The sequence below is a fragment of the Rousettus aegyptiacus genome, unplaced genomic scaffold (assembly GCF_014176215.1).
Source record: "Rousettus aegyptiacus isolate mRouAeg1 unplaced genomic scaffold, mRouAeg1.p scaffold_m13_p_8, whole genome shotgun sequence".
Lineage (NCBI taxonomy): Eukaryota > Metazoa > Chordata > Mammalia > Chiroptera > Pteropodidae > Rousettus > Rousettus aegyptiacus.
The window spans coordinates 69,666,411-69,689,950 of record NW_023416311.1 but is presented as its reverse complement, the minus strand read 5'-3'; the positions used below and the strand labels follow the sequence as shown (position 1 = coordinate 69,689,950).

Here is a 23,540-nt window from a genome sequence, read left to right as displayed (position 1 = left end):
TGAGTGAGCAACATACATTTTCTTGAGGGGTTGTATGCAATCATCAGGGTACCATAATGAAGAAAGAGCTGTCAGAATGAAGCCAGTACAGAAAAACTGAATTGAAAGGTAAAGATCTATAAGGAGATGAGATAAAAGGGAAGGGAGGGAATGAGAAGGGAGAAGAGGGAATAGGGGACAGAGGGAGGAACAGAGAGAGACAGAGACAGAGACAGAAACCGAGACCGAGGGAGAGAACTTTTGATCCCTGCCACACTGGATCTAATGACATTTTCCTGCCTGCTTCTAGATCTGCTACTTTATCTCCAAATATTATATAGAGAGGCTGTTCCAAATAATTATTTAAGTTGCTCTCATTAATTCATTATAAAAGGATTTTTTTTTTTTTCTGGAGTGGGAATGGGAGTGCTCAGGCTGATACATAGGGCTGAGCCACTATAGGACACTACCCAATTTATAAACTTTTTAGCCATCTTATTCTAAAATTGCTTTATTAAATTGCCTTTAAAACGGACTTACCATTATAATTGCCTTAATGAGTTGAATAAAATCTTTAACACATTTCATTTTACTTTTTAATACTCATGTTTATAACTTTTTTAAAAAAATTATACTGACAATATTAATCCCTCATTACAAGTATGTTCCCTCTTTGTATCATCTGCCTATTAACTGGGTCCACCATGTCCTGAAGTTTTAAGAAGTCCTCTACCCCGTCCTCCGCCAAGATCCTCTTTCATGGAATATCTTCTGCATAATTTCAACCTCCTACGTGTTCAAAACTCTGCCCTGGGGAGTTCTGATTGAAGGCTTTATTAATTAAAGCTGAATTGCTGTTATAGCACAACTTCAGTTTAGGAGCAAATAAAAGAAATCACCACCTCAGTTATCTGGCGTTTGGGGTGCGGAAAACGGGGTCTTCCGTGGCTGGAGCTCTGCAGTTTCGCTCTGGCCACCGGAGCAGGAGCGAGGACCTGACTGCGGCGGAAGCGGCGCGGGTTTGGGCGGAGCGCGCGGGGTGCGGCGGTCCCCGGGCCGACTGGCCTGCGGGCGGGGGCCGGGCGGGGCGCGCGGTCAGCTGACTCGGTGACTCGCGTCCGCCGCGCTTCCGCCTCCCGGGCTGACCGGGAAGTCAGGGGCGGCGGGGGCAGACGCGCGCCGACCCGGGCAGAGAGCGGCCGAGCACCATGCAGCAGCGCGGGCTGGGCCTGCTGGCGGCGCTGGCGGCGCTGACGCTGCTGGCCGAGCAGGCTCCCAGCGCCTGCGCCGCGCAGGGCCCGGCTCTGTGGCCCATGCCACTCTCGGTGGAGTCGTCCCCGCGCCTGCTGTACCTCTCCCCGGATCACTTCTACATCAGCCACGACCCCTCTTCCACGGCCGGCCCCTCCTGCGCCCTCCTGGAGGAAGCGTTTCGGCGGTGAGTGCTCCGGTGCGGCGATCCCCGGCAGGTCGCCGTGGGCGAGGGGCGACCACCTGAGCGCCTCTTACCACCCTGCACAGCCACCCAGCCACGCCGGCGCTGCTATCCCTATTTCACGGGCGACGAAACAGTCTTCGAGCCAGTTAGTGACTTACTTGACCAAAGTCACAGAAGTAGGAGATGGCAAAGCCAGCTGGAAACACGGGGTGGCACGCAAGCTCTTCCCCTTCCCCTTCCAGGACACATCCTGGGCAGCCAGGGACCCTGATTTGCGTGCGGGATACTGAATGGAAGGAGTAGGGTTCCTCAGAGTCTGTGGTCATGTTTGCTTTGAAGGGAAGAATGGTGGGGAGGGAGGGAAATAAATGGCAGCTTCCTATTTGAAGGGAGCTTTAGGAGGAGGATGAATGCTTAAAGTTTGGACACCAGGGATTCCCCAGAGTTGGTTGTCATTCATAGGCCTTCTCCCCTCCTCCCCAAATCTGGTAACAATTCAGATGGCAGAAAGTCCTTAGGTTGGAGCACTCCCTAAAACTCCCCTTCCAAAATCTGTTCCATGTAAAATGTTGGATGTGGATGTTTTCATCTAGTTACTTCGCTATGGGCAGTGCACCTCAGCATCTGCTTTTCTTTTTGTTTCCCAGCACATCATGTGCTTGCTCTCCCAACTTCTGTTCTTTAGCAGCTCAGGGGGATGGTGAATTATATGGGAAGCAGCCCACAGCTATGCTTTGGTAACTGCATCACACACAAGGCAGACTGCACTAGGGGAGATGTTTCAACGGCCAACCACATGCCTTCCCTGACTGTGAAACCTGTGTAGGTGAGACTGCTCTTAAAGACTGTAATTCGCTCCTGGCTGTACTGCTTCATCCCTCCCCCAGAGTTTGTCTGTTTCCAGTGGGCTCTGTAGCTTGATTGTACCTGCAGTGCATCAAACAGCTGGTGGAAAAAAATGGAAAACTAGCTTAACACCTGCTGGCCCCCAGCCTAGGCCAGGGCTTAGGCTTCAACTGAAGAGGCCCAACCCCAGGATGTTGACAGCAGAAACAGTTTATTTTCTCCTTCAATTTTGTACAACTAAATGGATATTATTACCTTCATTTTAGACGCGTACCCTAATGAGGCTTTGGTATGGAACCCGCTAACAGGTCAGAATGGCTAGGGTCCAGAAGTAAAATCAAGGTGGTTAGTTGCCTGGGGATATTGTGAAGGAAGAAGGACCTGAGAGTCATCTAAAGGAAGATCACAGCTGGTAAATCTTTTAAAAACAAACACTATTTGCTTTGGGACTCAGTGTGTAAAAACGGGATTCTGTGTCACACTGCCAGTAAAACAAGGACTCAGTAATATGCTGAAGACATGAGCATGGCAAGAAAGCATGGTGACATTAAGTTAACAATGGTTAGGTAACTAGGACTTGAATCAGCTGTGAGATGGTTTTAAAACAAGGCTTGGCATTTCAAAGCAGTGCACGTAGTTATCTGGAATTTGCCTAAGTAATTCATGCCATGTGTGAAACAGCTATTAATTATACCTTGCATTGTTAGGAAGCAGGTTGTAAAACAGCCCTTATAACTAAGCTTGAGAGCATTCAGGTGGGTGTTCTGGGAACTCAGAAGGGGCAGTGTCTACTTCAGTAAAAGCTTGATGAGGTAGGAAACATTTAGACAATGGGGTAGTTCCAAAGCTTCAGGCAGCTGGGAACACACATACTCTGGGCCCCAGATTGTTCAGAATCCTATATCTCCTGTTTCAGAAGAGCTCAACTTCTAAACTCTGCTTTGAAACAGTATGCATTTTGCAGGCAGAGAGTTGTTTGGTTCATGGCTGCTTCCTCAGCACCTGGAACAAGGTCCATCACATGCTAGTCACTCATTTTTTTACTCAACAAATAGCTTTGCTTCCTCAGTTACTGAAAGGCTAAATTGACCCAGATAGTGGCATACTTTAGAGATACTGTGGGTTCAGTTCCAGACCACAGCAGTAAAGCAAGCCTCACAATTAAATGTCGTAATCTTTATGCTGGTGGAGAATCTTGCCTTCAATTTGTAAAGAACACGACATCTGTTAAGCTCAAATAAGTGAGGTACACCTGCACCTTGGACACCACTGCCTCAGCACCCTTTGAGTTTGCTGTTAGAATTTTAATATCCAAAGCCAAAATTTTCCTAATTGCGAACAAGCCCGCACCTAACTCAGACCTGCTAGCAGCTTCAATTACCCTTTAAAAATTTTTAAATTGTGGTAAAATACACGTAAGATTACTATCTTAACCATTTTTAAGCATTCGATTCAGTGATCTTAATTTCCTTTTGAATCTATTGGGGTTTTCCTATGTAAGGGGCCCTCAGCACCTTCCTCCATTGTACTTCCTCACTGGTTAACTTCCATACACTTCCAAGTTCATCGGAACTTTCCTACCACTCCTTATTTCGCTAGAAAAATACAAGATGTTCTTATTATCTAAGTAGCATATACAACCTTCTGGCTTATCACAATCTATAAAATATTTAAACAATTGCTAGGAAGCCTACCTTAACTGTTAGCATGTTCAAGTGTTTACTAATATCCTCTTTCTCTGATATTTAGGTACCAGCAGAAGATACACTTTCAAGGGCCCTAGTGAGAATTCTGTGCTCTGGTGATGTTTTGCTGGAAGGCGACAGGAACCCTGACTCAATCTGGCTTAAGCAATATGAAAATCATTATCTCACACATCAAGTAGTCCAAAAGCAGGGAGGATTTTCTGGCTAGTTGGCTAATTGGCTCAAAGGGGTTATCAGGGAATCCGTATTCCATCTCTGCTCGGCCATCTTTGGTGTGGGTACAGCTGGTCTAGGCATCACATACAGAGAAAGCATTCCTCTTGTGGCTCACTAAGGGTTGGAAACTTCCTACTATCCCTCATCCCCATCACATCACTAGTTAGAATTGTCTTGTACACTCAAGTGATTGGATTACCGTTATTGGTTTGATTACTGGTTCTTATTGGGGACTTCATATGAGTTATCTGGAAGTGTGGTGGGGAGGCTTTTAAAATTTCCATGCCTGGATCCTACTCTCAGAGATTCTGATTCTGAAGGTCTGGCCATCAGTATTTTCAAAATACTGATGCGATTCTAATGTGCAGTTTGGGGTGAGAACCTCTAGTTGGACTAATATGGGGTAGCTTGGAGTTGAGGGGTCAGTTACAATGTTACTACCACCTATGTATTTAAAACTTGGCTATAATGATTTAAAAATTTGTTTGAATTTATTTCTCACAGATATTATGACTATATTTTTGGTTTCTACCAGTGGCATCATCGCACTGGTAAATTTCATACTGAAATGGATTTACAGCAACTTCTTGTCTCAGTTGTCCTTGACTCAGAGTGTGACAATTACCCCAATATCTCTTCAGATGAGTCCTGTGAGTACCTGTGTAATGTGAATGTGTTCTATTCAAAGCTGCTTGTTACAAACTTAAGTGCCAAAAGCAGTCTCTGTGCCATGAACTATTGAGTTCTTGGCCATTGGGCTTATAATTCCTATTTTTTAAACTACCTTTAAAGTATGATGATAAAAGTAATACATAGTCATTGTAGAAAATCTTTAAGTACAGTTAAGTGAAGAGGAGGAAATAAATCCGTCATAACTCTAGCACTCGGTTAACCACTGTTATTTCAGATTTTTTAAATAGCAATAAGTGGAAATATTTTATATAGATTAAAGAAACAATGACATGAAAATGGGTTAATTCTGTACATGTGGTTTTGTATTTTGCTTTTTTATATAACAATACATTATAAACATGTATTTCACTAAATATTTTTCCATTTAGTGAAAGACATTTTTGATGGCTGAATAATGTTCTATCACTGTATGGATATACCATAACTAACTTGGCTAATTTCTTATTTTTGGACATCTAGGTCATTTCTTAACTTTTTTTTTGAAGACAAATCTGTGTTTATATCCATGATGATCCCTACTTACAATCAAATCTGACACAAAGATAACTCTGGGAGGGGGGAGCCATTTCATTTGATCAACAACATAATCAGCATTTACTATATGATTGTTGTTGTTGCCTCAAACATTGTTCTCTAAGGCTTTTACCAAATTGTTTTGGAAGGAATAAACTGGGCAGGCCTTCTCCACCTGGTGTACGGACTGGGAATAACACCAAAGATTCAGAGAGGAGCAGTGTGAGGACATGGGTGATATAAAATTAATGCAGAGAGCAGACTGTGGGTTGGGAGTAAAAATAGAAAGGATACTGTATATCTTAGAGAAAAGAGTGACTCCTCTGTCCTTAGACTGCCCTACAGTTAGTTAAGTACAGATCTCTTTTTCCTCTTGGTATAGATGATATTTCTTAATAATTTCTGAAAAATAACTTCATTTCTTTTTCAATTCTATAGCTGTTCTTATAAGAGAAACAATAATTTGCTAAAAACAGCACTCCGACACTCTATGAATTGAGTTTTGCAACCTGAATTGAGATAGAAATGGTTGTTAAATTATCAAGGAATTTTGTTGGCTGTTGGCAATACAATGACATATTACACATTACAGAAATTTAAATCTGTAGAGTTAAAGTTTATCTTCCATTCAACTTTGCAAACCTTCTTCTGAAGGGGAGTTTCTTGAGACGAGCTGATTATGAAATTTTCTGGTTGAAAGATAAACTAGTTTTAAGTTTTAAAGGAGTTGATGATGATGATGATAAAAGTCACATTCACAAATGGAAACAAGTTATCAACTGTTCCAGAGTGTGAGGAAATGTTAGAGGAAGAGACAAGTGTTACAGTATTATCTACTAATAAAAATGACATACCCTTAGAACCAGCAGTGGGCCCGTTTCTACTGTAGAGAAATAATTACACATATCAAGGATGTTTGATGCAATTTGCTTATAACAGTGAAGAATTGTAAGCAAAACTAAATAAACTAAATGTTCATCAATAGAAGAATGGATAAATATATTTTGTCAATCCATACTAAAGAATACTGTATAACAACTAAGAATAAAGCAGAGTTTTAAAGAAAAGACATGAAGGGTTTACCAAGATAAACTGCTGAGTTGGACAAAGTGTGTAATAATGTGGACAGTAGATACCATTTATGTATCAACACACACCCAGGAACAGCCATAAAGCAATACTGTATTTTCTTGTTATACATGTGTATGAAAAATGCGTACAAAAAGCCTGATAAATATTTCCTCTGAGGAAAGCAGAGGGTGTCTAGTGGGCATCTCAAAGAGGATTTTAGCCTTATCTGTAATATTTCATATGTTTAAAGGAGAATATATTGATATTATTTGTATGTACACCCTTTAAAATAAAAGTATAGTGCAAAAGAACAGAAAAGGATAACTGAGAAGTCTAAGATACCATTCCCATTTCACACCAGGGAGGTAATCACTGTTAACACTAATAACTTAGTTATGAAATAAAAATTGAAATACTGTAGCTTATATGTTCATATATTAAGAAAACACAGTTTCCTAACTGCTTTATATTTGTAGTTTTTGCATTGAGTTGAATTGGAATCCTTTTTAATATCAGGTAGTTCTCAGCTCATTGGAAAATAATTAGCATCAAGAACATGCACCATGTTAATGTATTTATATGACTCTGTGCTGATCTCGAAACTATAATATAGCAAAAAATGTTTTTTAAACAGTGACCAGTGGAGCCATTTAGGTAGCTAAGAATTTGATATAGGAATCATGATTAAATTGTACTCATAACAATACTGTTCTTAGCCTGAACTTTAGCTAACTCATCACTTGGTCTTCTCATGGAAAAGGCTACCTTGTCAGCCTGTCACTGAGAGGGTCATATGATAATTGGCTGTCGATAAAACTCTTTTTTCCTGCCTGCAGCCAACTATTGTCTGGATGGTGGTGGTGGTGGAGGGTGATGGTGCAGCCCAGATAGGATATTAAATCATTAACCTGCAGTCCTTGAGTGTCTTTTTGTGGCAGGGTCTGCATTAGTCAGTTAGCCTTTAGGTTTCAGTCTCTCTGTACCATCTGATGCTTTACTTTATCTGTGGTTGACTCCACCCCAAACTTTAAAAGACTAAAATGACTACCGTGGACACCGTAGATAACGTATGATTTCAAGAATTGAAAGATTTAGCTCCCTTTTGCCCACTATCAGCCAACTGGAGCTCGTAGGTGAGTGTGAACATTTACCGAGTGGGACAAAGCTGAATTATACTAAAGTGAATTAGGAACTGAGTCTTAAGTCTTTAGGATGTTGTCGGGGAAAGGTGAGTGCAGGGCAAGTAGAGAAGCACAAAATAAGGGAAAGAGTGGAATTAAGTCTCTGACCTTATGGGGAGTGAGAGATTTGATACTGGAGGTTTCCAAGGAATTGAGAGCACTGAGGAATGTTTGTACATTTGACTTAAAATCTCAGCTTAATTAGGACCTACTCTGTTGTAGAGCAGTTGGAGAAAATAACGCTCCTGGAAGGGAAAATGGGGAATCAGAGAGATAATACCCAAGTTCCTGATTGGAATAACTCAACTGGCTAGAGGTTGGTGCTGTGACTCAGAGAAGAAGCACACAGAAGACAGGCAGGTGAAGTGTGTGGAGCAGGAGAGAAGGGGGAGTTCAGTGGAGTTAAAGGAATCTACAAGACATCTAAGTGAAGATGTGCAGCAGGCAGTTGGAGAAATAGGTGTGGAGCTCAGGAGAAAAGAATGGGCCAGAAATATCAATTACATGTTTAGGAAATGTATTGTATGTCATTGAGAGATTAACAAACAGAAACTTCCCCCCTGCCCCAATACAGATACTTTACTTGTGAAAGGACCAGTGGCTTTTCTCAAGGCCAACAGAGTTTGGGGAGTATTACGAGGTAAGGTCTTTGAAATTTCATTTTTTTTTCCTAGTAAAGAAATATTTTTAGTTGGCGCTTTGAGAAATCAAGAATGGCAAAATTTTGTTGATTAGTTCCAACAGTTTTCTGGTGGAGTCTTCAGTTTCCTATATACGTGTCATTTGGCAAACTGTAACAGTTTTATTTCCTCCTTTCCGATTTAGATGCCTTTTTTTTTCTTTTTTGTCTAATTTCCTTGACCAGGACTTCTAGAACTATGTCGAATAAAAGTGGCAAGATTGGGCATCTTTGTCTTGTTCCCAGTCTTAGAGGAAAAGCTTTTAGCTTTTCACCAGAGTATGATGTTAGCTGTGGGCTTGTCATAAATGGTGATTATTTTGTTAAGGTATGTTCCCTCAATGTCCACTTTGTTGATTTTTCTTTTTTATCTTTTTTATCTTAATGCTTTGAAAAAAGCATTTTGCAAATGCTTTTTCGGCATCTGTTGAGATGATCATATGATTTTTACCCTTCATTTTGGTGATGTATCACATTGATTGATTTGCAGATGTACCATCCTGCTTCTCTGGAATCTCACTCGACCATATTGTATGATCCTTTTAATGTATTACTGAATTTGGTTTCCTAATGTTTTGTTGATTTTTGTACCCATGTTCAGCAGGGATGTTAGCCTGTAATTTTCTTGTGTCCTTCTATGATTTTGGTAGCAGGGTAATACTGGCCTTGTAAAATGAGTTTGGAAGTGTTTCCTCCCCTTATATTTTGTGGGAGATTTTGAGAATGATTAGTATTAATTCTTCTTTAAATGTTTGGAGAATTCACCAGTAAAGCCTTCTGGTCCTAGACTTTTGTTCGGTTTTTGATTACTGATTCCTTACTACTAATCAATCTATACAGATTTTCTATTGTTTTTAAAATAAATTTATTTATTTAAATTAGTTTCAAGTATACATTACATGGGTTAGACATCTATAACGTTCATAACACGATCCCCCCAATTGCTCCCTCCTTCCCTTGGCCCTCCACTTAGCCATCATATTCATATTAACTGCATTCCCTCTGCCATGCTCCCCGTGCCCAACTATCAACTACTAATTTGTACTTCTTTAACCCTTCACCCCATTCTCCCAGCCTCTCAACTCCCCTCCCCTCTGGCCATCACCATATTGTCCACTATATTTGTAAGTCTGTTTTTGATTAATTTGTTCTTTTTGTTCCTTAGATTCCGCATATAAGTGAAATCATATGGCATTTATCTTTCTCTGTCTGACTTAGTTCACTCAGCATAATAACCTCTAGGTCCATCCATGTTGTTGCAAATGGTAGGATGTCTTTTTTTTAATGGCTGAGTAATATTCTATTGTATATATGAACCATATTTTCTTGATCCAGTTGTCTGTTGATGGGCATTTAGGTTGCTTCCATATCTTGGCTATTGTAAATTGTACTGCCATGGAGTGCATAGATCTTTCTGAATTACTGTTTTGGTTTTCTCTGGATAAATATGCAGAAGTACAATTGCTGGATCAAAAGGTATATCCATTTTTAATTTTTTGAGGAACCTCCATACCGTTTTCCATAGCAGCTATACCAATTTGCAATCCCACCAACAATGTATGAGAGTTCCTTTTTCTCTGCATCCTCGCCAACACTTGCTGTTTAGATTTTCTATTTCTTAATAATTCAATCTTAGTAGGTTGCATGTTTCTAAGAATTTACCCATTTTTTCTAGGTTGTCAAATTTGCTGACATATAATTGTTCATAGTAGTCTCTTATGAATCTTTGTATTTCTTTGGTTATCAGTTTTAATGTCTCCTCTCTCATTTCTGACTTTGAACTATTCTTATGTTAAAATTTTCCCTGGCTACATAGTTGTCAGCTAGAATGATGAATTTTGGTCAACTTAAGACCAGTTAGAGGACCTGGCCTGTAAAATAGTGATTTAAAAGAACAGTCCACTTGAGTAAAAAAATCTTCAGGAGATAGGCTTTGCAACTCCAAGTAAAATACTGTAAGTTAGGCCTTTATTTATAGTGTCATGGTGGTTTTTTGAGCCTTTCTTTCATCTTTAAGTTTAGGTACCTTCCAAAGTACTTATAATATTTTTTCATAATTATGCTTACTCATGATGCTATAAATTAGCAACAAATATTAAATCACTATTCTTTTGTTTATCATTTATACAAAACCCAGGGTATGAGTACAATGAAGTAAAGTACTTTTATTAATAGCAACAGAGTTTTGTTTTGTTTTGTTTTGTTTTGAAAACTGAGCTTTGATTTTAGAAAATATGTTAGAGGGTAAAGGTATAACAATACTTTAATTTTATTTGCTTTATCTGGTTATGGTTCTGTGGTTCTTTTACTGGCTCAATTTGTTATTTTATAAATTATGCAATAAATTATAAATTTTACTTTCCCTAGGTTTAGAGACCTTTAGCCAGTTAATTTATCAAGATTCTAATGGGGCTGTAAGTATGAATATCATATATTATTACTAACATTGCCGAATAGACATATTACTGTAAGAAAAATGTAAGCTTTTTAGTTATTTATTTGCTACTTGAAGGTTTCTTCTCACCACTTATTTATCTTAGCTGGTAAATGTAAATTTCACACTTTTTTTTGGGTTCTAAATCTTTTATCCAATACTTGCATACATAGATGTAGTCTTCACTGAACTCAAGTCAAGAGAAACTTCAAAAATAAATCAAAATTTCTTTTGTCTTATAGTTCAGCATCAATGAATCCAGCATCAGTGATTCTCCAAGGTTTCCTCATAGAGGAATTTTAATTGATACAGCCAGACATTATCTGCCAGTTAAGAGTATTCTTCAAACTCTGGTAGGTAATTATTTTATTTTAATCCATTGTCTGTTCTGAAGATGTATCCTTTTATGTCATTACTTTACATTGGTTACTTATGTTATTATACAGGCTAGAATGGGGGGTTCATTTTTCATGTACTAAGTATACGCATTGGGCTTTCTTCCCTACTCCCTTGTGAAGTATAGCTCCTCAGCTGAGTAGAGGCTCCCCTAGGGAATCATCCTACTTTCATGGGGGCGGGGCTGGAGGTTAACAAGTTTAGCCAGGATTAAGAGAAAGACACAGTTTTAATACTGTCCACTAGTCCTCTGTGTACACTCTCATTTGTTAAATCATGGATCCAGACTTGTGGTTAGGAATATGTGGTCACTGTACCTCTAGTTATTGTCTTTTAATTTTATGGCCTCCACTTTTTTTTCTAGTGGAAAGTCCAGGAGCTGCTTTATACCTAGAGAACTGTTCCAAAGGAACATGGAACCTCAGCTGGTAAAAGCTTGGGGCGAGTCTGACAATAACAATTTTCTCCTGGACTTTTTATTGGTTCGTCCCTACCATCACTGCCAATTTGTATTGGTGGGGAGGTATTCTGCCCCTCACTTGATCGTTTATGAACACACCGTGTTATAAAAAATAATTTTTACATTTACATTAATACCCTTAATTTTTTTCTCTAGGACATCATCGTCATTTTTATGAGAAAAATGTTTAGTGTAAAAACTTCACATACCGTAGATATCAATAAAATAGGTAGTAATCCCATAATTTTATTTACCAAAGATCAACATAAAGTTTTATGTCCCCAAAATCTCATTTTAGACTTAAAAAATGATCTTATACCATATACAAGAATAAACTCAAAATGGATTAAAGACTTAAATGTAAGACCTGAAACCATTAAGCTCCTAGAAGAAAACAGGCAGTAAACTATCTGACATTGCTTTTAATAATACTTTTTCTGATATATTTTTTTATTTCCTCAAGCAAGGGAAACAAAAGAAAAAATAAACAAATAGGACTACCTCAAACAAAGTTTTTGCACAGTGAAGGAAACTATCAACAAAATAAAAAGATAACCTACTGAATAGGAGGATATTTGCCTATGATACATCTGATAAAGGGTTAACATCCAAAATTTATGAAGAACTCATACAAGTCAACTGCAAAAAAAAAAAAAAAACAAAACAAATTAAAAAATGTGCAGAGGACCTGATTAGATAAAGAGGACATACAGATGGCCAACAAACATATGAAAAGATGCTCAATGTCACAAATCATCAGAGAAATACAAATTAAAACCACAATTAGATATCACCTCACACTTGTTTATTGTTGGTGGGATTGCAAATTGGTACAGCCACTGTGGAACAGTTTGAAGGTTCCTCAAAAAATTAAAAATAGAACTGCCTTATGCCCCAGCAATTGTACTTCTGGGTATTTATCCAAAGAAAACAAAAACACTAACTCGAAAATAATATATACACCCCTATGTTCTCTGCAGTACTATTTACAATAGCCAAGATATGAAAGCAACCTAAGTGCCCATCAATAGATGACTGGATAAAGAAGTGGAACATATATACAATGGAATATTACTTAGCCATACCAAAAAATGAAGTCTTACCATTTGCAACAATGGACCTAGAGGATATTATGCTAAGTGAAAGAAGTCAGACAGAGAAAGACAAATACCATATGATTTCACTTATATGTGGACTCTAAGGAACAGAATAAATGAACAAACAACAAAAACAGACTCACAGATACAGAGAAGAAACTGGTGACTGCCAGATGGGAGCAGGGTTGGGTGACTGGGTGAAAAAGGTAAAAGGATTAAGAAGTATAAATTAGTAGTTACAAAACAGTCACAGGGATGTGGAGTACATACAGCATAGGGAATATAATCAATAATACTGTAGTAACTATGTATATTGCCAGGTGGGGACTAAGACTAATTGGAGGAATCACTTTGTAAATTATATAAATGTCTAACCATTGTGCTATACACCTGAAACTAATATAAAATAAAATTTAAAAAGCCAATATTAAAACATTATTGACCACATAGGACCTGAATTCCTTAAATAGGGAAAGAAATGGTCAGGGATTTTGGGGGGAAAAATGAATATATTAACATAACATCACTTTTTTAAACTTAAATAGGATTGCACTTGTGTGATCTTAAAAAAAACTATTACGGACTTTTTTTACGAGACTATATAAGGTCTATATCATCTTTTTAAACAGTTGAACATTCCATTTTTATATAAACCATGATACTTATTTAACCAGTCTCCCACTTATGGACATCTAGGCTAATATTATCACAAAAAGTTCTGCAGAGGGAGCATTCTTATATTTGTATGGTTGTCAGGATTATTTCCTGATAAATTCTTAGAAGTGAATCTCTGGGCTTAAAGCTGTATATATTTTATCTTTTGGTACATTTTAACTTTTAGTATATACTGTCAGATTGCCTTCAAGAGGTCATATCAGTGTATGCTTGGCCAGCAGTGGCTACCTTTGCTATATTCTTTGCTAATCTAGTGGTAAATGTATCCTTTGTTTTAATTTGCACTTCTTTGATTTTTAATGGATATGACTCTTAGTAGCTATTCGTATTTTTTATATTGTAAACTGTTTTTCAATGCCTGTCTTTTCATCTAGATCTTATTAATTCCTTGTTGATTTAAGAGCCCTTTAATGTTTTATTTGTAGATGTTGTGATACTTTTATATTTGCTTGTATTTATGTTATACACTTATCTATCATATATTGTTGTGACATTTTCTAAATTTACTATGTTTATAGTATAGTGTCTTTTGCCAGTAGAAGTTTTTACCTTTTTTATGATTATCTTTCCATTTTGTCTTTTATTGTTTTGACCTTGGGATGTATGCTAACAAAGGCCTCCAAACAAAGGGTATAAATATAAAAATAGCCTCTAAAATTTTTTTTAATATTACATTTTTTCCTATTCTTGATTCAGTTAGAATTTACATTAGTGTACTTAGGTGATTAATTTTTTTTTTCTGAATGGTTACCCTGTAGTCTTGACATCATCGTTTTCGAGCAATCATTAACTTACCCCACTTTCAGTTAATATCATGAATAGCAAATACTAAATTCTATAAATACACAAGTTGGTTTCTGAACTCTCAGCCTGTCCTATTTACTAGTTTATCTTCTTGGGCAAATACAGAATCAACAGTTTAAAATGAAAGAAACTGTATGGCTCACAAAACCAAAATATTTACTACTTAGTGCTTTATGTAAAAAGTTTGCTATCCCCTGATCTTTATTAAAACCATGAGGAACTCCCTTCTCTGACAATGCAAATCCTCAGTATATTTACTTCTTTGCACAGTTCCCTTGTGTGTAAGCTATTTCTTAAATGCATCAGCAAATCCCTTCAGCCTTGATGAAGGAAAAGGGAGGATTTAAGTTTTGATTATCTGATAGGGCAAATCTCTCCCGTTATTTTTTATTTTTCAAATAGTCTGCTTATATTTTATATAAATATTGTTAATTCCTCCATATTAAACTTAAAATCAATGTTAGTTTCCCCGAAAACTTATGAGAGTTTTGAATGGAATTGTATTGCATTTGTACAATATTTCTTTCATTTCTAAAAGAGTTGGCACCCATATCTCAGAACTGTGGGAATTACGAGCCATGTTAATGAATGCCCCTTTTTCCTCAGTAAGCAGTAGCAGCCAAGAACTATTTTCCATTCAGTAAGTATTCCCAGATATTTACTGGGAATCTATAAGCTTGCACCCTTCCCACAGAGCTAAGTTATATATAACTCACTGTTTAGAACACAAATTCTATATAAGCTTTTCAAAAAGTAACATGCCATTACAAAGCGCATAAGACGAAGAATTCATATTTTTTCTACATTGTTTCTTTTTTGAAAAGAAATTTTTAAAAAAGCAGTCATGTTGGAAACAATCCTGAATGTAGCTATGTAAATGAATTGTGTATTATATCTGTGGTATTTAATATTTTAACATGTTTGCTTGCAGGATGCCATGGCTTTTAATAAGTTTAATGTTCTCCACTGGCACATAGTTGATGACCAGTCTTTCCCATATCAGAGCATCACTTTTCCAGAGTTGAGCAATAAAGTGAGTAATTCATATTATTGTAGTCTGTCTACAGCATTTTTGGTAGCTTCATTAGAAGTTTGTAGCTTAAATGTTTCTTCTTATGGATAGAATTAAAATATAAAAGTTAGATATTTATGGTTTTAAATGTTTTTTAATAGGCTCTGGCTTAGCACTTTAGAGCAATAAAACTTTTTATAATTATGTTATAAATGTAAACAGTCTCTAGGGGCTATATAAATAAAATTTTAAAAACTTAATGAATGCAGGAACCTGAAATATTCATGATTCATGATTATCAGGTAATCTAACTGTATATTCATTGTAAACAGAATTATTTTGACTTCTATAAAGGCTGTTTTTCTCTCTGAAAAACTACATGAAGTAAGGAATTTTAGAAACAAGGGCTCCTTCTTAGAAAATAATGGTAGTTGCAAAAGTGTTTGAATTGATTAGATTATAGACCAGTGAAGCCGGGAGTGAGCCTCAGTATCTACTTTAATCCCCCTATAATACAAAGATAGTAAGTGACAGCCGGAGAAATTATATGCCTCGTCCAAAGCTGCAGTTAGGCACGGGCACAGCCAGGACTCAAAATTTCATCCTCTGGCCACAATCCAAAGATTTCTCCAATGTTACGATGTAGTATAGGCTGAAATGCTAGCACCACTTCTCTTTTTGTTTGCTTTTGCTCTCCTTTTTATTATGGAAAATTTTAAACATGAACAGAAGTAAAATTTAATGATTTCCCATGTCCTTATCACCCAGCTTCAGTAGTCAATAAATGGCCAATCTTATAGCACCATTATTTTCAAGCGAATCCCAGAAATTATTCGTAAAAAGTCCTTTTTAAAAAAATATAAAACATTATCACAGTTAAAAAATTAACAAAAATACAGATAACCAGTCATTACTCAAATTTCCCGAAAGCCTTTTTTTTTAATTTGCATTGAGACGCAAATAAAGTCAATATATTGTGGTCAGTTCATATGTCTTTTAATTAGTTTGATCTATAGGTGCCCACCTCTGTCCACCCCTTTTTTTTCCCTTATAATTTGTTATTTTGTTGAAGAAGTTATGTCATTTGTCCTACAGTTTCTTAGTCTGGGTTTTGCTAATTGCATTTCTGTAGCTTCAGTTAACATGTTCTTCTGTTCCCTGTATTTACTATAAATTGGTAGTTAGAGCTAATCGTGACTAGATATAAATTTGATTTGAGGGTGAGGCAAGACTACTTTTAGGAGTTGAACATTTATATATTATATATATTTATATGTTATACCTTGAGATATGTGCTATAGTAACATCTTTAATGGAACTTATATCTTTAGTTACAACCAATATTGAGTTCTAATTTTTCAAGTGACCTATAAAGGTCTGAGGGTAACCTTAAAAAAAAAAAAATATATATATATAGAGTCACTTATCAGAGTGTCTCTGATAGAATTCTTAAAGTGGATAGTAATTAAAATGACTGAAAGACAATTGTTATGCTTTGTAATAATGTATGAATTTTGATTCTAAAACCGACAAGGGCTATGTAGTTCAGTTTTCAGAGGTTTCAACACTTTGGGGTCAAACATTTTATTTCTCTTTTGTTGTATGGTTACATGAGGCTGAAACATGATGGTAGATGTTTCTGAAACAAGAGGGGCTGGTAGAAATAGATGGTTTTATCAGTAACTCTGGAATTAACCCAAAGTGTGCCAAGAGCTTATTGATAAGATATAGTAAACACAAATTTAAATGAGTCATCCGGCATCACATGGGACTATTTAATACATTGTGATAATGGAAAAATCAGCTATGAGATATCAAAGTAAAACAGAACTGTTAACAGTTTTCAGCACCAAATCCATTTTGTATAATTTGATATTAACAAATGTGGTATTTACAGGGAAGCTATTCTTTTTCTCTTGTTTATACACCAAACAATGTCCGCACGGTGATTGAATATGCCCGATTACGAGGGATTCGAGTCATACCAGAGTTTGATACCCCTGGACACACACAGTCTTGGGGAAAAGGTAAGTGTTTTATGAGTTGCAGAAAGTGACCATCTGAGGTCCTGCACCTCTTATGTTATGAGTTGGTGTTTACTTATTTTGTTCTTAATTGTGATTTACATAACGGGCAGCACTGTTAACAGGTATAATTCAATAACTATTACGTGTCTAATGTGAGCAGGTCACTGTGTCTAGTACTGCCTGAAGTATAAAAACAAGGAATAAAGGAAAGCAATAAATGATTATGACAAGTAGAACATAAGTGAATTCAAAAAAATGGCTTCATGGATGAGGTAATACTTAAAATCCTTTTGAGAGAACAAAGAATATGTTCATATTTCTAATAGAGGAAATAACATGAGGAAAGGCTAAATAGCTGGAGTATAGTACGGCAGAGTAGGAGGCACCATACAGTGGTTAAGGGCTGGCTCTGGAGCCAGACTGCCTGGGTTTGAATCTTCTGCCATTTATAAATCGAGTGACCTTGGGCAAGTTACAGAACTCATCCTTCGTTTCCCCACTTCTAAAATGGGGATGTTATCAGTAGCTATCATTCAATTTTTTTAGAGGATTAAATAATGCATGTAAAACACACAGCACAACACCTAGCATTTATAATTTTCAGTAAACATTAGGGAAGACATGGAGTGGGAAATAAGTCTGGAAAAGTACAATGTTAGAGGGCCTACAGTGAAGAATGTGGGCTTCATGAGGACACAAGGAAACCAATGAAAGCTAGATCAGAAGAATGACATGATGGAGCCCCACGTCAAGAAAATCTATGTGAAAGTGACAGATCAAAAGGGGAAAGAGATTGGAATTCTAGACCAGAATGGTGATAACAGAAATGGGAAATAATGTACAGAACAAAGACATTTTGGAAATATAATCCATAGGACTTGGCAACTGATTGACTTTGGGAGGAGAGGAAAGAGTTATAGACTAAAGAATGGTGGTACATTTACCAGAATACAAAAGAAAAACAAGGAATCAAGAGAAGCTATAAAAGGAGCTTAGAGTACAGAGAATTTGGTTTTTGTTAGATTGCATTTGAAGTGCAGCTAAGATATCTAACTGTATTCGGCAAGAAATTTGAAATATGGATTGAAGCTCAAGAAAAACAGGGTGAGTTGAATGTTTGGTAGTCATTAACAGTCAAGATAATATATGAAGTGGATAAAATCTCAGGCTGATTGAAGGAGAAAGAAAGAGGTACAGGGGTAGGATTCAGGAAACAATCCTTCCTCATTTTATTTGGAAGAAATTCCCACAGTAAATCTTAGTAAACATGCTTATCTTTTTATGTATAAAATCTTACAGCTTCAACAAAATAAAGTAGTGTAATTATGTGCAAAGCCATGATTTTGTGATTGAAATACTTTAGTAAGAAGCGAATTTCATGTTTTCCTCCAGGTCAGAAAGACCTCCTGACTCCATGTTACAATACATATCAGTCTGGGACTTTTGGACCTATAAACCCTATTTTGAATACAACTTACAGCTTCCTGTCTAAATTTTTCAAAGAGATTAGCATGGTATTTCCCGATCAGTTCGTTCATGTGGGAGGAGATGAAGTGGACTTTACTTGTTGGTATGACAATTTTTTAAAACACTTGTTATTTATTTTTTTTAACCATCGCATTCGAAGTAAGTTTAAAGGTCTCCAAGTAAAAAGGGAAGATTTGGGGTAATTTCTCTGCTTGCATGGTTTTAACCTGGCAACACAATTCCTGATGGTGGATTTTTGTAGAATGTACATTTGGTGGTATGAAAAATGTAAAAGCTTTTAGGAAGGAGAATCAAGATGCAGAAGAAAATGGAGATTAAAAAAAAAAAAAGCCTATAGTGAATGAGAACAGCTTTAGTGAAAAAGGGCCATGATTAAGTGGAGAAGATTTTTCAAATAAAAATTCTCATTGCAAATAACCTTACATGGAGGGAGAGGCAGGAGGTAGGGAAAGTTATTTTTACAAGAAATCGGCTTCTGGAAAAACTATTTGCAATGGAAAACTAAGATAACTCATAATTAAGTTTTTAGGCTTATTTTACTCTCTACAAACTTTAATAGTTTTAAATAGGCTGCTTTAAATATATTGGGTATATCAAACTTGTAATAAAATTTTAATTTTTTTTTTTTTCTTTCAGGAAAGCCAATCCAGATATAAAGTCTTTCATGAAGCAGAAAGGCTTTGGCAGTAATTTTACTAAACTAGAATCTTTCTATATTCAAAAGTAAGTTACTTGAAAGCCTACTTGTGTTTTTATTTCATTAATGTCTTTTGTAAAAGTTTTAGCTATTACTAGTACTGTGTTAGTTTTTCATTTGCTCTCTATCTCTTGCCAAAGCGTAGATGTTGCATACTTTGTGTAATAGTGTAGATGAGGAATCAAAGGAAGCGATATCCACTGCTTTCTTCAAATCAGTAACGTGGTAAATCTAAGCCTTTGCAATAACTGTTGAAATATAGGACAGCAGTCACATGTTCTAAGGACTCAGCTCAAGGCCCTGGCTACCCTGTAAGGTCTTCATCATCATCCAACCCCTGCAATTCATTCCCTTTCGTCGACTCCAGGAGCATTTCTTTTACTTTATATCTGTGCTGTCCAATATGGTAGCCATAGTCACATGTGGCTGTTTATATTTAAAGTAATAGAAGAAGATTAAAAATTCAGTTCCTTGGTCACATTAGCCATATTTCAAGTGTTCAATAGCTGGCTGAGATTAGTGGCTCCCATATTAGAAAGGGCATATACAGAACATTTCCACCATTGCAGAAGTTCTATTGGACAGTGGTATTCTATACTAGTGGTCAGTTAACTTTTTCTGTAAAGGGCTAGCTAGTAAATGTTTTAGGTTTTTGGGCCACATCTGGTTGTGTATCCCTATTTTTTAAATCATGCTTTACAAATATACAAACAATTCTCAGCTCAAAAACAGGCTGCAGGCTACAGTTTGCCAACTCCTACAGTGGGCAAGCCCAGATTTCAGCCTTTTCTATTAAGCTTTTTATGTGAGACAGTCTAATTTTTTATCCTGCAGAGCTCTTGGCATTGTCTAAATATCAGGAAATATTTGTAGATTGATTGTCAACAATTGTCGACTGTTATTTAGGTAACATTACAGGCTAGATTATAGTTTCTTTTATTCTAAGATACTTATGAAATTACCAGAGATTGCCATTTGTACACTCCCCTATGAGTTGCAACTGTCTGGAGCATGCTTAGGTTATTCACTCAGTGAATGACTTTTAAACCCCTCTGCTGTGACAGCTTCCGAGCCACGTCCTAGAAAGAAAGTTCAGCTATAAATCTGTGCTATATTGAAAGGCAGCTCTCAGCACTGCAGTCCTTGGTAGAAAATGTGTATGCTTTAAACATATTAAGCTTATGACCTAAAATAACTTTTTTTTTTTTTTTTTTTCAATGGTAGGCTTTTGGATAATATTTCAGCCTTAAAGAAAGGATCCATAGTCTGGGAAGAGGTTTTTGATAATACAGAGAAGGTGAGAAGTGTAAAGACTGCATTCGATTTTGATAACTGACATAGATAGAAAGAACCCTAATGAAGTGTTCCCGACATTATAGGGAAATTAGTTCCTTTCGATTTAAACTTTTGTAGGCATTAGCTGTAGACTGAGGCCAATGTTAATGGTGTTTTTTTTTCTTTTCTTTCATTTACTTATATTCTTTAGTGCCTCCTTCTCTTCCCTCCCCTCCTCTCTGCCATCTCATTATTAATCACAAACTGAATACTTTGAAGAAAGTCCATTTTTTTCAGGAAAGGGCAGAACAGATAAAACTACCTTAATAGCAATCAAGACTTATTTGTTCTTAAGTAAAATTGTCAACGTACACTTTTTATTTTAAACGGCATCTAACATAGAATTCTTTATTTTCCTTTGGGGCAACTGAGAATTTGCAAGTCCAGCTACTAATATTACCTTTCCAGAAAGGTTGTTGACATCCCTATAGTTTCAAAGTGAGTAAGAGTGTGGCAGAAATGAGACTAAAGCCTTGGTTCATTACACTTACATTTGTCATAAATAGGCAAACGTTAAACATCCAACCTTCAGTTCAGTGAAACTTCTAAGCCTTATAAGGAATAGCATCTGGCACTAACTTTGAGGGGCAAGGGGAAAGAAGACATCTAAGTTTTTTCAAGGATCTTAAAGTTCTTTTTCTAGTTATATGTCTTATACTTTTAATTTCATCTACTGTATTTGCTAGACCTAATATTATATATTGCAATTTTTAACTTTAATAGCTTCAACAAGGCACTGTAGTTCAAATATGGAAACGGGAAACATATATTAAAAAACTACGCGTAATCACAGCAGCTGGATTCCCTGTAATCCTTTCTGCTCCTTGGTACTTAGACTGGATCAGTTATGGACAAGATTGGATAACTTACTATAACGTGGAACCTCTTAATTTCGTTGGTAAGTGAAGCAACCATCATTACCTTGATGTTCTTCCCTATCTTCCCACCAGGAAAGCCTTACCTAGATATTACCTACTATTATCATCCTCCTTTTAAAAAGTAAGGCCTCAGTATCATTTTGAACTTTGTGAAAGAAACTAAATCCTTACCTAAATAAAAGAACTTCAAAAGTAGATTCCCTTAGATTTTATCTCCATTTCTTGTTACGCTGTATCTTAAAGATGTCTGCATTTACCTTGCATCTCTTCTGAACTGTCTCTCTAAGCAAGGCTATAATCTGGTTTAGTGGATTTCAGGCAGTGTAGTCATAGGGTTCCAAGGAGGAGGCATCCCTGGGGAAGGCAGGTAATGAGCAGGAATGTCTGAGTGGTGGGGCTTCGGGCTCTCCGACTCTCTGTTTAGAACAGTTCTACTCTGTCTGGTTTTGTATACCACACTTTAATATAAAATTTCTGTTTAATAAAAGTTTCAAAGCTATAGGTCTATTAGGAGTTGACATAACTATTTAGAAAGCGTTTTCTGAGAAAGTCATAAGTACTGTAAAAGTATTAGGTACTTCATCTCTTTTAATATCCAGCGATAACTATTAAAGTGGTGGTCACTAGTGTTCCAACCTATATTCCTTGGCACGTTATTCATAGACAGCCAGGGGAAACAAATGTTTCTGGTGTGCAAATCAGTTTGCATAAAACCAATACAAAATGGTATCTTAACACTGACCCACTACATTAGTTGGCATATGTGAACTACAGGTTCAGGGGTGGGAATAAAGTTTGCCACCTTTTGTGTGTGTGTGCCATTACCAAGGTCCTGCTGACTATGAGAGAAATGCTGTCCCAGGATAAAGATAGAAGTCATTATTGCCTCTGGATATAAGCCTTAAGTTGTAACTACTTATACATCAATTTAATGATTTTAATGTAGGTTCTCAGGAACAGAAACAACTTGTCATTGGTGGAGAAGCTTGTCTATGGGGAGAATATGTGGATGCAACTAACCTCACTCCAAGACTATGGTATGGAATTTAAGTGATAACATTTGAATTAAGGTGCCTTAGTTTTCCTTCTCCATCCAAGTGGGAGAGCATTAGGAATTTCCCCAAGCATATGATTTAGATACTTATTTAAGAAAACATTAAACTGCTTTAGGAGACATGTGGTTTAAATTTTAGGCCTCGGGCAAGTGCTGTTGGTGAGAGACTATGGAGTCAGAAAGAGATCAGAAATGTAGATGATGCCTACAAAAGACTAACAATTCACCGCTGCAGAATGGTCAGGTAAGAAATCTTTTTTCAAGCTAGGATACTATTAAGTCCAGGGTGATTTTTAATGTTATTGTTATCTAACTTCTTGAGGTTTTTTTTGCTATAAACAAATTTATGTCACGTAAGAAGTACTGATTTAATTAGGAGAAATTAGGAACTATTTCTTGTAGGTAAAAGAATAATACCCATATAAGATATATTTAGATGGATAACTTTTATAGATAGGTTAAATCTTGTTATAACTTAAACCTCTATCTTGAATCACTTTAACAATCTTTTTCAATAATTAATGCTGTTTAGTGATTCTGATTTAAGCTACTAAGTTGTTTAAGATGGAGATGAATTTTATAGCATTCTAAAACATCTTTTTCATACTTTATCTGTTCTACAGACGTAAAATACCTGCAGAACCTCTTTTTACTGGATATTGTGACTATGAGAACAAAATGTTAAAATGAGCCAAAACTTGGAAGGGAAAAATGTCCAGAGAAATCTATCAACTTGGTTTTGAAATCATGTAAATTAAAATTTGGTACATTGTTTTTGAATAAACTATAGCTTCGTATTGATTGAACTTCTGTCTTATACATTACATATGGAAGACTGGCAGCTTTCTTGTGAGAGAAGCT

At 36.6% G+C, this 23,540-nt stretch overlaps 1 protein-coding gene across 1 annotated transcript; it reads left to right on the top strand.

Moving 5' to 3' along the window:
* Nucleotides 1-1,124: 1,124 nt before the first annotated feature.
* On the top strand, nucleotides 1,125-23,485 carry HEXB (hexosaminidase subunit beta; the record flags this gene model as incomplete). Its single annotated transcript, XM_016122182.2, has 14 exons — nucleotides 1,125-1,417; nucleotides 4,690-4,835; nucleotides 8,218-8,283; nucleotides 10,690-10,736; nucleotides 10,999-11,109; nucleotides 15,120-15,221; nucleotides 17,098-17,227; nucleotides 18,620-18,797; nucleotides 19,352-19,438; nucleotides 20,637-20,709; nucleotides 21,471-21,645; nucleotides 22,572-22,662; nucleotides 22,819-22,923; nucleotides 23,303-23,485. Coding segments are annotated over 14 exons (1,671 nt in total), but the record flags the coding sequence as incomplete, so codon positions are not given.
* Nucleotides 23,486-23,540: the final 55 nt, after the last annotated feature.